The 17426-nt window shown below is 37.1% G+C and overlaps 1 protein-coding gene across 2 annotated transcripts; it reads left to right on the top strand.

Annotated features, from left to right (window-relative positions):
* The first annotated feature begins 1453 nt into the window (after positions 1 to 1453).
* Positions 1454 to 15621, top strand: LOC18421523 (BTB/POZ and MATH domain-containing protein 4). 2 transcript variants are annotated; one of them, XR_016052041.1, is made up of 5 exons: positions 1454 to 1620; positions 2296 to 2802; positions 7427 to 7772; positions 8495 to 8751; positions 14934 to 15621. XR_016052041.1 is itself a non-coding variant. In XM_011626104.3 (5 exons), the coding sequence occupies exons 2-5, from the start codon at positions 2402 to 2404 to the stop codon at positions 15116 to 15118; spliced, it is 1212 nt and encodes a 403-aa protein (XP_011624406.1). In that variant the 5' UTR covers positions 1454 to 1620; positions 2296 to 2401; the 3' UTR covers positions 15119 to 15621. The 2 variants fall into 2 exon arrangements, 1 of the variants encoding a protein (XP_011624406.1); XM_011626104.3 differs by having other exon boundaries at positions 8472 to 8751.
* Positions 15622 to 17426: the final 1805 nt, after the last annotated feature.

Genomic DNA, 17426 nt, shown 5'->3' with positions numbered 1-17426 from the left:
TGGGCTCTAATTTGATTGTTTAGAGCCTCTGCTCTATACAAACAGCACCAAAAAGCATATAGTTTTGAGTTGGAATAGTGTCAAAAAGGCTAGAATGTTAGATTATCCGTATTTTATGATATTTTAATAAAGTTTTTTTTACTTTTGTCAAGCAACTATTAATATATAATACTATTGCCAGTTCAGAGACCTATTTATTATATAAGGATATGGTTTTTGTGAGTCCATGTAAAAATGGTCCCTCTTAAAAATCTATTTTTGAAGATGGATTTTTGGACTTAGTTTTTAAATACGTATAGTCTTGGAAATAATTTTTTTAAAATTAAAAATAACAATTTTATTAAAAAAACATTTGAACCATCAGTTTCAACTGTTTTTAGATAGACCGCCTATTTATATCCATCTTTAAAATAAATGCTTTATACCATAGGGAACATAAATGTATAAATGCGTCCCCTAAATCATGAAACAGTTTTCCTTATATAAAATCGAATCGCAAGTATAACCTCACCGGTTTACTCACACCTCATGTGTACATTTCATCCCCCTCTCCGGTCCCCACTTCTTCCTACCTTACATATCTTAAATTTATGTCCTCTTTTTTTATTTTTTTTGGGTGAGTTTAAGACGAAGTGTTGCAAATCGTCAAGCGCTAACCAATTAAGCCCGAGCTCTTGTTTTTTAAGATTGCATTTGTACATCTATCTCGCTTAAGATTTATTATTCTTTTTGCATATGCATCTTTCTTCTCTCCTTCATAGGTCTTTGTTCCATTTAGTGTTTCAAAATTTAGATCGGTAAGGCGGATCGTTTATTCGCATATATATGTCGAATCATTAGATCGATCATGATTGGATCTGGATCGGTTTGAATCAATCAACTAACAAACTAATAGAGAATAGATAAAATAAAACAAAAATAAAAATAGGGATTTGTAAGTTGAGATTTTGGGGGATATGAAAAAAAAGTAGATAAACTTAAAAATAAAAATAAAAAATTAAAAGTAAGGCGTTTGAGGTAACCCCGGATGGGAACCATACCATCTCATAATTGATTCGGTCCTGGGTGATTTCCATCTCAACTAAATTAGAAATCATCGGATCTTAAAACATTAATCCCATTATTTATGTTTCTCTCTGATCTAAATTAGAAATCGTCGAATCTTAAGACATTAATCCCATTATTTATGTTTCTCTCACATGGATTTGTGTCCCTTTCTCTACATACTCCCTTGGGCACGTCCTCAATGAATCCAAAGATTCTAAAAATATCTCTCTGTCCAGGAAGTTCATAAAATATCTCTGTCCAGGAAGTTGGTATAAAAGAACAGAAAATGTTTCTCACAAAGTCCAAGTTTGGTTTCATTTCTTCCAAAGTTTTACACTCTGTCCTATCATAATATTCTGGAATCTTCTCTGACCTGAGTTAATATCGTATTCGCCGTCGTTACGTGCCGGGAATATTTACCGGCTACCTCTGTGTCGACCTTTCTAATTATCTTCTTCCCATCACTCGCCGGAAAATTTTGCCGGCTATGTCTGTCTCGACATTTACGCTCCAATTTCTCAGATCTCGGGCAAAAACCAGTATTTTTCAGGCTTCTATTGTAACAAATTTCGGGTGATCAGGGTTTTCTTTATTTTATTATTATTATCTTTTCTGAATTCTACTTCTTACATTTGAAAATTTCCTGGCGGTCTGAATTCATTTTTTCAATAATCTCTGTAAGGTCAGTTTTTTGTTTAATGTTATAATTTTGGGCGCCTAGGGCTGTAACGTCCATTAATTTCAAGCGACTCAGGGTTACGAGACTGATAAAAAAAACAAAGTGGATTAGGTTTTATTGCTCAATAATTTATTGTTGCATGCTTTTGTAATCATAATTATTTCGAGGCCCTCGGCTTATTTTGTGGACGATTCCCCTGAAGTTTTTGTGGACGATTCCCCTGAAGGCAGGGTTTGTTAATTTCAATAAATTTCAGGTCGCCTGCGGTAATTGTAATCATTTCTGGCTGCCTAGGGTTTTATTGAGAAATTTGTGGCAGGCTAGGTTTTTCTCTGCACAATCTGGCGACCTAGAGTTTACCGACCTTTGCCCGGTTTTTATATCCAGTTTTTGTGTTTTTGATAAATTTCCTTTTTTCCCCCACGCGTCTTAGGTTTTTAATGCACACGCTTTTCCCAGCCTAGGGTTCATCTCCATCCTCTTTTTTTTTTTTATTGGGACCTTTTTTGTAGTCTAGGGGTCTATTCGTACCTAATATGGGCTTTCATTTTTTTTGTTTTTTTTCCCAGCGTAGGGTGTCTCTCTGTAACCAAATTCTGGTGTTCTAGGGTTTAGCCCAATATGCTCAAGCTCTTTCCATGAAAACTCCCAATTTCACAGATTAATTACTGGACAATGCCAGAAAACTCGCCAGAAAACTTTCCCGAAAGATTTTCCATCACCCCGACAAGTTCAAGGTCAATTACAGAGACAGTGAAAGGTTCACATCGATTCGTGATCCAGGGTTACTCTCTCGCAAAGGGCATGGGGGTTGGTAGACATATAGCCAGTGATAATTTTACTGTGGCTGGTTATCAATGGGCTATATATTTTTACCCTGATGGTAAAAATGCAGAGGATAACTCTCTATACGTCTCTGTGTTCATTGCTTTGGCAAGTGAAGGGACAGATATTAGAGCCCTTTTCGAGCTCACATTAGTGGACCAGAGTGGGAAAGGGAAGGACAAGGTGCATAGCCATTTTGATCGGTCACTTGAGAGTGGGCCTTATACATTGAAATATCGAGGCAGTATGTGGTATGGTTATGAATTAGTAGCTTTTTCTCTTTGATCAGTAACATTTCTATGAATCTGATAACTTTTATCTGCGTACATGATTCATTTATTTAAACTTCCTGTGGAGGCTCTACTATCATTTGTGCCATAAGTTTCAGGTTTGGCGTTTTGTGTAAGTAGCTTGGCTTGATTGGTTTATATTGTTTTCGAACAATTCAACGTAATTCTGTTCAGTTATCTGCTTGGATTATTTATAGGTGGTTTTTGTGATATTGATATTTGATTTTTATGTTTATCATGATTAGGATTGGTTTATATTGCTTAACAAAAAATTCCTATGGCAGTGATGTATGTAGAAAGAGTAGAAAATGTGAATATGGCACATTTGTCATTTGTTGAGGCAAATGCGAAGAAAATCTCTTGGAGAACGATGTATTGGAAAGAGTAGAAAATGTAAATATTGCACATTTTGATGCAGTGACATATGCAACAGAAATATTACAGGAGATGGGGAAATCTTCCAACTGAGAACTTGCTTTTGAATCTTCCTTCTAGTGAGGCAACCAACCACATTCTTGGCTTGCAGTCATATCGGAAAATAATTCCTGAGTCCTTGAGTTGCACAGTCATGGGACCTGTACAAAACCACGATTACAAAATATTGATATGTCTTTCCAATTGGTGTTGTACAAGAATCATCAATTGGACCAAAACTTCTCTCACAAGAAAAACATCATCCAATCGGTAGAACACACACTTCGATCAAGAAAAAGAAGTACAAAAAATTTCTCACGAAGTAAATTGAAAGACATTTTTAACAAAAAAGTTACCTGAAAAATTGTGAGAACATAGCTTCAAATGAATCCTTTCTCTTATTAGAGAGACTATGCCCTCACTGTTTACTTTCTAGGCTTGAAAACTCACCCATAAGGTACCTCTCTCTCTTCAAAATGTTGCTGGAAATTGCCATTAACCTCACACCCTTCACTCTCCCAAATTCATACATCTCTATATGCTTTCTCTCTCTTGCCCAAGGCTTATATAGTAGAGAAATAATATAATATAGGGAGGGTAGAGAAGTGGCAACTAGAGAGAGAGAGAGAGAGAGACATGGAGAATGTGTATTACCAAGTGCACGGGCACTTGTTCCCTTTGGGGGCAAGGAGGTGAGTTCATCCTGACCACCAGTGTCAAAACAACTAGACCTCTCTCATAAACATATCAGGAAATACGAATGTATAAGTGAAGGTGTCTTTGGACTTAAACCTTCACGTAGTATTATGCGGAACGCTTATTAGGACAGTGAGTGGACACACCTTGAACTATGTCCTTTATTGATAAGCCTCTCACACACCACACATTCTCTTTCAAAAACTGTGGTTTTCTTAAAGGCTTGTGCTTTGAAGGCCCTGCTCGAATCCTGTTTTCATGAGCGCTATAGAGAATGCCCAATTCCCATAGGAAGCAACCTCCACTTTCACACTCATATAGGTGAATCCATAAAAGATGTCCTGCAGTGCAACACTCCAGCCTAGGCCTTACATCATCTAAGCAAATGGAATCATTAAGAGCGAAGATCAACCTCTCAATTCATTGCAGTAAATGTACCACACAGCCAGGGAAGGGGTAGAAATTTTATAAATTTCCATAATATGAAAATTTTGTGGTACTCACAACCATCAGACATCACACTAGCGACTTGTTTTCCCCTTGAACCTTGGACTTGGGATCTCCTTATCCTAGGTATTTCGATTGCCCTGTGGCAAAAATTCATTTGGGCCCAAACCCTTCCCTCTAGCTTTCTTCCAGACTTGGTGCTTTGTAAGGTTTTTCTCAATATTCTACCACGTGCTAGGTATAGCTGATATGGAGTACAACTATGACTCCATTTGGGCCCAACTGTTTTCTTTCTAGGCTTGAAAGTGAAACTCACCCTTAAGGTAGCTTTCTCTCTTCAAAATGTTGCTGGAAATTGCTATTAACCTCACTGCCTTCACTCTTCCAAAATCATACATCTCCATGTGCTTTCTCTCTCTTACCCAAGGCTTATAAAATAGAGAAATAATATACTATAGGGAGGGTCGAGAAGTGGCAACTAAAGAGAGAGAGAGAGAGACATGAGAATGTGTAACGCCAAGTGCATGGGCACTTGTTCCCTTTGGGAGCAAAGAGGTGAGCTCATCATGACCAAGCAACAAATAAAAAGCAAATAAGACAATGCAAAAAGTTGGGAGGAAGAAGTGGTGGCCCATGCATACCAAAAGAGCATCATGGACCATCACCAAAAAACAACATTAAAAAGGATTTTGAAACTCCAAAATTTTTAAATAAAAATTAATCTTTTTCTCGATCTGGAGCTGGCCGGTAGCCGGTAATGGACCTACTTACCTTGTAAGCAGCAGAGCTAACCTTTGTTCTATTGGTTTGTGGGTGGCTACCAAGACGATTTTTTTTATGGTAGTCTTTGAACATTATTCAAAAATCTTATCATGGCTTCTTAGGAGGCAGGGGATCATATAGAAGCAACATGGACAGAGAGATTTGGAGCCAACTATCAAGAATGGGTAATGGGAGACACCTTCTCAGTATCTTCTTATATTTCTGTCTTCTCACCTCTGGTTCCATCTCCACTGAAGGTGAATCTGCTTCCATTTCAGGAGCAAATGGTGAGACTTGTGTATATGGGCATTTGGTCCCCCATGAAGTTTCAGGTGGTTTGCCAATTTCTTGAGAAAGAGTGATAAAGCCCATTCCGAGTGTAGAGAAATAAATTGGTTTCTGGATTTGTTGCAATATATGGATGGGTAATGCCAATTGATAAAACAGGGGACACAGCTTGAGGTAAAGAGTTGAGAGGAGACAAAAGCTTTGGTAGTGGTTAGAATGAGAATGTGTGTGGGGGCTTTGCCTCTTTGCTCGCATGTGATCTTGACCAAGGACGAAGCTCTCTGGCTTTCTTTCTAGAAAAGAGAGGGTCCCCTTTCTCTCTATTAAAAAAAGGGGTATGCAAGTTCTACCCTTTCAAGACAAAACATGGCGGTTGGTTCACCCCTGCTAGTATTGATTTTAAGCAGAAAAGTAGCGAGCTTCAGCACTGCTACAAAAGATGGAATCGGGCCTGCATACAGAAGATGCCGCTGCAGAGATCCCTCCATTGGAGCTCTTATCCCTGAATTATGAGTAGGGGGCAGAGTTCCTTCGTAGCGTTTTTCAGTTGCCAAGAAAATGAGACTTGGCTAGGGATCTATGGCCTGAAACTATAGGGGTTAGGGTTATGGGAGAGAGAAAGAGAGGGGGCCCGAATGCAGAAAGAGGAGATCATGAGTATAGAGTTCCCTCAGTTGAGTGAGTGAGAGAGAGTTTTTACTGGACCATAAATGGTAAAGTCATACTGAATAAAGCAAAAAACCTTTTTGAAAGAGAGAAGGTTATGTGGAACAAACAACAAGGCAATCACAGACAAATTTTAAGGGACACCACTACGCAACCAAAAAAAAAAAATCTTGATTGGGAGCATTTTTATCATAACAATGAATTATTAATAATAACATTTGCATCGAAACATATTTAAAGTGTATTTTTTTACAAAAATGAAAATATCGTTGTACTCGCAGAATAAGATTTTGAGATGATAAATGAATATCATGTGAGATTTATGAATCATTAATGTGTTAAATGATTTAAAAGAGTGAGAAATGTTTCTGCTAAAAATTTGAGAATTTTGTGTTCTTGTGTTATCTACTAGGATTAGAAATGTTTTAGAAAAAGGAGGGGCTTGAATTTGGAAGAAAAAACTGGTACCATTGAGTTTGAATCCTGTTAGGAAACAAAGACAAGAAGAGGGTATTTAAAATAAGCTTTTAAATTTAGTAGTATTTCACCCATTTGTATTTGCTGATATTTAAAGATAGGGACCATGCATAAGACTCTGGAACACACTAGAATCCATCGTGGACCATTAGAGGTATATGAGATAGATGCAAAGTTTAGCTGCGTTTGATGGTTTAGAAAACCGATGTAGTTACATGGTGTTTGTAGGTGCAGCTTGACGAGGAAAAAAAGGAGTATTAGGACTATGCATGTACTATTAGTAGTTTCTAAACTCTTGCTGGAATTCACCTCTTGTGATCATTCCTGTTATTGGACATCATCTATGTTAGTGACACCCATGTCTGCTGGTGTCGGTCAGTCTTATGGCACTGTAGCTCAAATGAAGTTACATCCTTTATTTGTTTTAGAAATAATAGCATGTCAAACTGTATCACGCATTTGAAAGTAACATCAAAATGCATGGCTCTAAAAATTTTTAATTTATCAACTCATTGGAAGTTTGGCCTTATTTTAGAGACCCCATTTGCAGTTTAACTCATTTATGTGTTTGCATATTTGAAAGTGAGATTCGAGCATTAGATTCTGGTGTAATCTTGTGGGAAAATGGGTTGCATTCGTATCTGCATGTTTTTCATATTTCTGCTTGGTATTGACTTTTTTATTGTTTTGTCTCCCTGATATTGGTTGGTCTTCTAAAAATGATATGTTGGCTATAATTGCAATTTGTATTCTTTAATTAACTGATGCTTGACATTACGTTGTTTGACATGCCTCTGTTACACTATGCTTATACATGTGTCTATCATTCTTTTAGGGGGTATAAACGTTTTTTCAGACGGGCTGCGCTTGAAACATCAGATTACCTCAAGGATGATTGCCTGAAAATAAATTGCACAGTTGGGGTTGTCGTTTCTGCAATGGACTGCTTCCGACTACATAGAATACAGGTCCCCGAATCAGATATAGGTATTCATTTTGGCGCATTGCTGGAGAACCGGGAAGGTTCAGACATTGTCTTTGATGTTTCTGGAGAAAAATTCCATGCTCATAAGTTGGTGTTGGTTGCCCGTTCTGCTGTGTTCCGAGATAGATTTCTTGGTAGTTCAGATATGAACCAATATGAAATTAAAATCACAGATTTAGATCCTAAGGTCTTTAAGGTGAGAAATCCTCGTTCATCTATATCTGTAGTTTTGTAATGCTTTGATTATATTTTTGTCCTTTGTAACTTGTGTACCTGGACAGTGATGTGTATCTGTTTTTTTGTAACATTTTCATAAGCAATAGAAGTTAAAGAAGTGGTATTATTTTTCTTGTCTTTCTAATGGTTGTTCAGTGATATGTTCATTGGAATTTTGGTGTTTGTCTTGTGGGAAATTCGAAAGCAAAAAATATGGCGAAATGGTATTATTTTGCTTGTCTTTCTAATGGTTGTTCAGTGATATGTTCATTGGAAGTTTAGTGTTTGTCTTGTGGGAAATTCTAAAGCAAAAAATATGGCCACATAGAAGAGCCATGAATTTGTAAAGACTTCCAGGCATCATCAATTTTTATGAAGTTCTTCTTATGTTTTCTTTTGGTTCATTTATTTTTGTCAATTCTTTTTGTTTCTAGTTTTTGTATGTAACATTGTTTTTTAGTGTGCTTTTAATTAGTTTTTGGTCGCTTTTGACTTTTATGTCCAACCGCATTGTCCGTTCTTGTGAAGTTCTTCTGTTTTCTTTCTTATGTTGTCTTTTGGTTCATTTATTTTCTTCAATTCCTTTTGCTTTCTAGTTTTTTTATGTAACATTGTTATTTAGTGTGCTTTTACTTAGTTTTTGGTTGCTTTTGACTTTTATGTTCAACTGCATTGTCAGGCTTTGCTGCATTTCATATACAGGGATTGTCTTATAGAAGACGAGGAATTGAAAACATCGGGCATGACTTGTTCATCTATTTTGGATGAAACACTGCTTACAAAGCTATTAGCTGCAGCAGACAAGTATGATTTGGGAAGACTAAGATTGATGTGTGAGGCAAACCTTTGCAAGGACATATCTGTTGACAACGTTGCCGATATCCTTGCCTTGGCTGACCGTTACCATGCCATGGAACTGAAAACTGTTTGCTTAAAATATGCAGCAGAAAACCTAGCAGGTTTTTTTTCATTTTCTTCTTATGTTAGATGGTTTTGTGTTTTTCCTTTCTATAGAGAATGATGTCAATATCTCCCCTTGTGTTATAGATGTTATGTGCTTTGGATTGGTTCCTTTATGGTTTCCAGACGCAAACTTCCTTTGTATGTTATGTGCTTTGGATTGGTTCCTTTATTTTTTCCAAAAATAAACATCCTTTGTATGTATATTTGATTGGGTAACATTGTAGAGCACTTTGGATACTAACTGAATTTGGTGGATTCATGCTAATCAGTGGCATCCTTGGTCATTTATTTCCTGCTTTCCTGAGACTTTAAATTTAAGATACTATCTGAATGACGGATTTTTTTTGTCCCCCTGGTAAAGGGGATGCATACTTGGTAGTCCCAATGTAGATCTTCAATGCATCAAGGTAGCAGTGTTGGTAACATCTCCATTTTATTCTAGACGCACAATATGGTTCAAGATCATGGGTTGGCTGCAAGGAAATATGATTGACCCAGACATAAGGTGGGGGTGTAGCACATTGGAGTGGGTGATTGTGAAGAGAAATGAGATAGGAAAAAAAGGCTCTGATATGGTGGTATCATAGGACACTGGAGGAGATCCGTGGGTCAATCTTAACTATTTTCAGGAGGTAGGTATTAGCAAATATTTTTTATGTTGTTCAGGCACTGCTATGGTTATTGTTAGAGATCTCTGTGGGCATGTGATGGCAAGATCATTGAAAGGGCAATTACCCACCGACATTGGAGAGGGTCACTGCCAAGATAGATGTGAAGGGAAAAAGTGCTGATATGGTGCTGTGATAGGGCACTGAGGAGATCCATGTGTCGATCGTAACTACTTTGAAGTGAGATATTGGCAACGATTTGGTGGCATTAAGTTGAGGTCAGTTTTATGGAAAGAACAGCAATCCTCCATTAGAGTGGTGGTCAAGGTGAACATCTAGGAAATATGAAGGCTTCTGAGAATTCTCCTTCCCCATTGAGATTTGCTGGGAAATGGAAGTTTACTGAAGGAGAGCCGTGTTATTGATGTTTCTATGGATCTTGCTTAGGTTGAGGGTGTCTATGGTTATGGGGATCAGGGATTGCTATGATAATTGGATGTTGAGGGTCATTTGGGTGATCTCCCACATTCCTAGAAGATGTGTAACATGAGCTAAGGAGTCATCTGTTGGGTGCGCTCGATCATGGAGCGGTAAGTTTGGTCACTGCCCCCTCATTGCAAGAGGGAAGCAAGGAAATGATAGTTGCCTATGTGAAGTTGAACCAGGCCTTCTATAAAGTGGGGAAGCTGCTTTGTAAATTTTTCTTAAATTACAATGTTTGTGATTCAAATGTCATTTTATATTTAAAGGGTCTCCTATGGTTTGACATCAGCAATTTTTTTTTTTTTTTTCCCCAGACAAATTGTTGGGTGTGCTTGGTGAAGAGCTGAAGCTTTTGTCCATTTTTTACAGTAGATCTTGTAATAAAAAATGGATGAAGTTTCTATAGGGCCTAGGTTTTATGAGAACAAAATAAAGCCTCACCTTAAATCCTCATCCAGAAAGAACTTTCAGCATTGGAAATCTTCTTGATGGCTCTAAAATTGATTTCCAACACCGACAACAAAATTTGAAACTCAAAAACTAGTACAGATCTTGCGTATTTGTGAACACTTATTTTTAGGGCTAAATGGATGGTCTAAATGATTTGTTGCAATATGCATTATTTTTAGAATTTTAAATCCTAATTTTTTTGCACAACCATAATGTTCAATCTGAGATGATCGATTTAAAGGTTTTTCAAAACTTGAATTGCAATTTTTGATGAATTATGAGAGGAGGCACACTATGTGCAACCATACTGTTCAAGCTGAGATGATCGATTTAAAGGTTTTTCAAAACTTGAATTGCAATTTTTGATGAGTTGTTAGAGAAGGCTTTACTTATTTTGATAGGGCTAAATTGTGGTGTTCGGGTATCTTGGGAAGGGAGAGGGGTTACTGGAAAATGCAATGCAGGAATTATGCCCTACTTTGCAAGATTTAGGGTGTTTATTCCCTCGTTTTCCCTCTCTGACGAAAAACATTCTAGATTCATGGGTTTGTAGATTGATGACTAAGAGGTATGCTTTGGGTTATTTTGTAAAATATTCCATAATTTGACTCTGCATTATATGAGATTTTTGTTTTTTATTTTTGATTTCTTTTAAATCCGCCATGACCAGTCCCAAGCCGTCTTGCCAGTTCCACACCCGGAGAAAGGAGGGTTGTATTGAGTTGGCAGCCAGCATAAAGCTTTTGCCACATGTATTTCATGAATCACAAACCTATGAACATAATGGCGGAACAAGATCCATGTAGCGGACTTTAAATAGTTGGGATAAGGCTCAGATAGTGATGATCATGATATTTTGATTTCATTTTACAAATATATTTTTTGCATTTAATTAGGTTTTTAATTGATAATTATGATGGATATTTTTTCTCATGTAGTTTAGTGTAATGCAGTTATCCTTGAAGAAAAAATTGTGATGGATGTTAGATGAAATATGCTTTGGTTTTTCAATTGATCGTGTACCCTAATCCCCCACCAAAAAGGAAAAAAAAGAGGAACCACACACAAATAGAGAAATGTACAGTAGATCATTTGTATTTTTTTTTTATTTTTTTATTTTTATGGGTATAATTTTTATTTCTTTCTTAATTGAAGTATTTTGATTTGTGTGGTGGATAATTGATTGATGGATGTTGCTGAAATACATAACCCTGCACCTCTTTAATTATAATGTCGGTTGAAGTTGGGTTAAGTATGCTTTGGGTTTTTTTATAATTTTTCCACAGTTCTTGTTATCAATGAACCGAATTTGATTTTTGTATTTTAGATTTTTATTTGGGTATCGTCACCCTTAATGCAGATAGGCTACAATATATAAATAAATTTTCTCCTCAAGTTTTGTTAAAAATCTCAATACTTTTTTATTCCAATGAGTTGATTTTTTTTTTCATTTAGTTTTAATTCCTTCTTTTTTTGGTTAATTCTTCTCCTTACTATCTGAACTATTCTTTTGGTGTTAACGGTCTTTGGTAAAATATATAATGTTTTCCCATTAGCCGATCCCAAATAGTTAGGATAACACTTGGATGATAATGATGATGATGTAAAGTTTTCCCTTTGTTGATCCGGATCCTGGAAAATGTTAGAATTTTCAGTAGTATATGCTTTTTCCTATAAAATGAGAAGGTTTTTTGTATAACATTGATGGAGTTTTTGTGTAGCTCTGTCTGAACTACTTTTTAAAAAACCGCACTTACATTCTTGTTGAGTGTTACATCAAGAAACACATTGTTAGCTACATAATCTAAGGGCCTTCTTTATTTGTTAGCTTGGTTGGTCTCAACATTTACGAATGTCAAAATGTTGTCTACAAACTGAACATGAATTATGAAGTCACCTCCTAGGTCTTTCCCACACACTTCAATGAGGCTCTAGTTGGTCCCCCTTGAGAGAATAATGAAAAAGTGGATAGAGGTTTCCTCTAGCTTATACCTTGGCTGCATCTAGAAAAGCCCTTAGGAGATCCATTTATGGAAATCGAGAAGGAGACTACAGAGGCACAGTTTTTATTTAATTCACCTATGCGGCTATGCCATTGACCACCAAAACCCATCTTACCCATCAAGTAGTCTATGAACTCCCAACATACACAGTCAAATTTGTAGGCATAGAGGAAGCAATAGACATCTATGCAACAAATTTGGAAGGATCATACTTTAAATGTATCTGATTGGCTGGCTGGAGATTCACTTTTTTCGTGTCAAGCCGGACGGTGTGATGCACCAGTTTATTCTGCTTGGTAGCACAAAATATGTGCATTCCTCTGTTGATGGCAGATGAATAGTGAGAATTTTGTTGGTAAAAGACAGCTAGATAGATGAAGTACTTACCTAAACGAAGATGTACGAAAACAAAGAAGGGGGGGTGACTAAATTCAGCCGCTCTCCCATTTCAACTTGGTAGGTCAGGGGATGAGGCATCAATTTATAGATTGAGGTTCATGGATTTTACTGGGTACGTATTGGATGCCTTCAAACCCGACACGATTCTTATCTAGCCTGGGCCCATGATGACATGGTTCTTCTTGTTAGTTTCTATGAGCCTAGACAATTCATCGGCTTTTCATTTGATTCACATTTCTTCTCAAACCAAAGCTTCCAGCTTGATGATGGATTTTGCTTCAGTCATAATTGAAGAGGATTAGTTAAACGTCATCAAATTGCTGTGCCACTGATACAATGGAAATTGTTGTAATGTAGACAGTAGCACCTTCTGACTAACCTTGTATAGTTGACCTTTGTACATATCTTGAGAGCCAATGGGATGGCTAATAGGTTGCCCACCTTGTGAACTAATAAGGATTGTTTAGGGTAATTTTATGCTTTGCCTTCTTTTTCTTTTGAATGAAAGTGAGACACACACATTTGTTTTGAATCTATCTGTTTTACGAATATCGCCACGAGAATGGGCTATGGTGAAGGCACCCCACAATCAGGATGCTTGACATGGAAAGAAATATAGAACCAATAATGGTGGATTAGTAGGTCCTCCTACAACAAAAACTAAGGGGGATAGGATCAATGGCCAAATATTGGCTGCAGATAGTGAAAAGAAGCTATTTTTGCTGATGTGTACTCAGTACTCATGAAGGTCTAGTTAATATCTGTGACCCCCTTGGCAGCACCCTCTCTCGCAAATGAATCAGCAACTGTATTGGCCTCACACCATGTCTGCTGGAAATAATCACAGAGATTCCTGCATAGATCAAAGATGTTAAAGATGTTTGGGAGTTTCCAAGGAGAATGTGCAGCTCTAGATGCCCAAGAATTGATATTTTGGGATCCCCTACTACAATGAGTTGGTTTACACAATATCCGGCAAATCTCTTAAGGCCTTCAAGCATGGCTACAGTCTCTGCATTGTGGAATTGGATGCCATGCCTCCTTGTAACCTATAACTGGATAGCTGTCTCCTTTCTTGAAACAAAAATTATTAATGATTACTTACCCAATAAAACTTAGGATGACCATCAAAACAAAGATAGAATATGAACTTTGGTCTTTTCCATTGCATTCAATATCCGTTGAGTAAATAATAAAAAGAATAGAATCATTTAACTAAACACTATAAACTAAAAACTTCAGAAGTATTTTTGGAGTACGAAAATATTTAACTTTATGACGTCCGAGTTTATGACTCAATTCTGAACTCCTGATTTTAAAACCTAGAAGATCTAGCCTCATAGAAGACTTTTATCTCAGATTCCATTGATGTCATCTCAATCATCAGTAGTTCAGTACAACATATTCTGCCTCAGACTCCTCATTCTGCATTTTCTTTAAGATCTGCATTTTGTTTTTTGCTCTAAGCTGTGTTCTCATACTTGTTTTTTAATTTAAAGAGAGCCCAACTGCCTGCTGAGCTTCAAACCAGCATCCAACCAGGTTAGCTCTCAACCTTGAATTCCCCCCATGCGTTGATTTTGCCTAACTCCCTTCGTTATATATACCTGTCTGGGTTTCATTGCCTTCTTGAAGGTGACCCTAGGTATTTTTACTTGGTTATTTCCTACTGGATATAAATTTAATCTTCTTCCTTCACCCATTGTGACATAATATAAGAATAAATTTATCCCTTAAATGTTGATTGTAGTGTGCAAAGAAAGTCATTCCACTTTACCTTTACCCTGTTTTTTCGTTCTTTGAAAAGATGATACAGATCTTGGGTTTCTGACTCTCTCTCTCTCTCATGTATTTATAATGTTATAATGTGGTTACTAAACATAGCCTGAATTGTCTTTACAGTAATGCAGTTCTGCCATGCTTGATATGTAATTGATGTGGGATCCTAACTGTATCTGTCCGACTGGACAGTTTTCTCTGCAACTAAATTAGAGCAGCTTTTTCTGTTACTACCTCCAATATTACGCTTAATTTCATGAAATCTCTATTTGATTTTTCATGAACCAGCACAGTTACTTCTTTCCTTATTGTTCATTGTATGTTATGTTCAGTTTCTTCGAGCCATATTGGAAACTTTGCACTAGTTGTCTCTCTCTCTCCTCATTTCATTTCTTGCATGAGATATCTGTATCGTAACATGTCATAACAAGCCCAATTTACCCATCTATGGTACAGCTGTAATGCGAACGGAAGGGTTTGGACATTTGAGAGAGAAATGCCCATCTCTTCAGTCTGAGCTTTTAAAGACAGTTGCGGGATGCGAGGAAGATTGCAGCAGTGCAGGCAGAAGTCGAAGTGTTTGGGCGCAACTATCAGATGGAACGGATGATAATGGCCGAAGGGTTAGGCAAAGGACTTGACCTCTCAATCTCTTACTGCACCTTTTTTTTTTGTGGAGAGAGAGAGATGATTGTGGTGCGGTGATGATGATTGAGAACAATGTGAGAGAGAGAGATGGTTGAGGTGTGGTGATGATGATTGAGGAACAATGTGAGAGAGAGAGAGAGAGAGAGATGGTTGAGGTGTGGTGATGATGATTGAGGAACAATGTGAGTGAGAGAGAGAGAGAGAGATGGTTGAGGTGTGGTGATGATGATGATCGAGAAACAATGCTTTGAAGTAGTTTGTTCCTGATGTGTGTTGTTTGAGAGAGATCGTTGTGGTGTGACGATGATAATTGAGGAACAATGCTTGTGTATTGTTTGAGAGAGAGAGAGAGAGAGAGAGAGTTGTAGTGCTGCTAATGATTGGGAAACTGCGTGTTGATGTAGTTTGTTCCTGTGGTGTATTGTTTTGTGTTGTAACTTGTGCTCTCAACTGTAGTTGTCACTTGCATGTGTATGGGCATACGAACAATTGAAAAGGGGCTTGAGACTTGGCCTGCTGGTTTTAATGGTTAAGGGTCTGTTTGGATTTAGCACTGGCAATATGTCGGGCCTGGGCAATACCACCCCAAACCATGGTTTCCCGGTGTTTTGGGAAGTGGTTGGTTTGTAAAGGTGAAGATAAAGCTGCAAACAAGGCTGCAAGCTTTGTATGGTGAGTCTGACCAGTTCTTTGGTTTGTAGACCATGCTGTAAACCACGAATCGCTATGTAAAATTTGGGTGAACAATTTGTTGGTGACTCTTAAGCCCATCGTTAACTTCCACTGAAAAATCAACCAAAGATTTCAGGGATATCAAGATTGGAGCGACGTTGGCTAGTGGCCCAACCACCAGTTGAACTAGTTGGGTCAAATTTTGAGCAAAGCTTTTAGCCAAAAATCATCATAACTTTTTTGCCAAAAAATGATCTCCAATTTCATCTCAGTGACAATGGATTAGTCCGTTTTGGTGGACAGGTTCAATGATGATCATGTCTTTACCTACCTTTACTTAAAGATTAAAAATTGATTAGTGGTGGTCATTTTGGTGGATGGGTTCAATGATGTTCAGGTCTCTTTGTGCCTTTCAGAATGCTTGAAGATTGGTTTGCTGGAGATGAGAATTTACGGATTTATATTTGAGGACCAGTAGCCAATTATCTCAAAATTATTAAATAATTTACTTTTTGTGCAAGGAGGTTATAATCGTTTTTGTCTTTTAGATGGGTGATTGTAAGATTGTTATTGATTAGCATGAAGTTTTAAAAATAAAAATAAAAATAAAAAAATCTCATATTTCGTGAGATTCATCCCAAGTCTTTTAATTTGACATTTATTGAGTGGGAATAGTTGCGGCTTTTACAAAAAGTAACGATCGACAATACCATAATGCAAATGTGGTTCGTAAAAACCCAGGATATGGTCCATGTATAATTTGGAAAAAATCTACGTTCATTTCATTTGCTTCAAAATTTGCCATTTATCGTTAGTCGGCGAGATAGGGCTTTGACGCACCTATTCAAATGTTGTCTCCTTTGATGATCTATTTTTGCCAATATAGTCATGAAAGTAGAAAAAATGGACTGCAGATTTTAAAATATATGATTTTAAACTTTTTTTAATAGTTCAATTTTAATTCTTCGCAGTCCATCTACACTGTTTTTTGAGCAATAAAATCAAAATCTAAAGTGCAAATACATTTAAAAGTGACTTTGAGAGTTATGATTTATCTCACATCTTTCCCTAAATTGGACTTTGAAAAAGTTACATTTGAGTAGGACCTTAATTTATTACATTCTTATTTTAATTTTTTTTAATGAGAAAAATGAAATCAAAGATAAAGATTTGGAAAACAATCTCACAGCCTTCGTTGCTGTGCCTTCTCTAAAGTGCAAATACATTTTAAAAAAAAATTAATTTGGTTCAAAATAGAGAAGATCAAACTCTAAAAGTCCCCTTTGCCTTCGCTGCTGTGCCTTCTCTATAAAATTCCCCACCTTGTTGGTGCTGGTCCTCCCCCATATTGGAGGGGTTGAGGCGGAGGCGGAGGCGGAGGGGAGGAGAGGACTGCTCTTTAGAAGAGAGAAAAAGAGTGAGTGTCACTGTATTGGGAGGTTTCCAATAAATAAATATCTGAAATAGGGGAACCTGTCAGTCGAAGCATCGGTTTCCCAAATTACAAATGGTGCCCATCTTTGTCAAAATTTTAAAGGAAAGAATTTATATAAACTTTCAAACTTTATTATGTTGTAGAAGTGAAGCGCACATCAAGAATTTTGTAAAAGGCTCCTATTGATCATATCG

This window comes from Amborella trichopoda, chromosome 3 (genome assembly GCF_054954075.1).
Source record: "Amborella trichopoda isolate Santa Cruz 75 chromosome 3, AtrichopodaSantaCruz75HAP2 v2.0, whole genome shotgun sequence".
In the NCBI taxonomy this organism is placed as follows: domain Eukaryota; kingdom Viridiplantae; phylum Streptophyta; class Magnoliopsida; order Amborellales; family Amborellaceae; genus Amborella; species Amborella trichopoda.
This window is presented reverse-complemented; position numbering and strand designations above follow the sequence as displayed.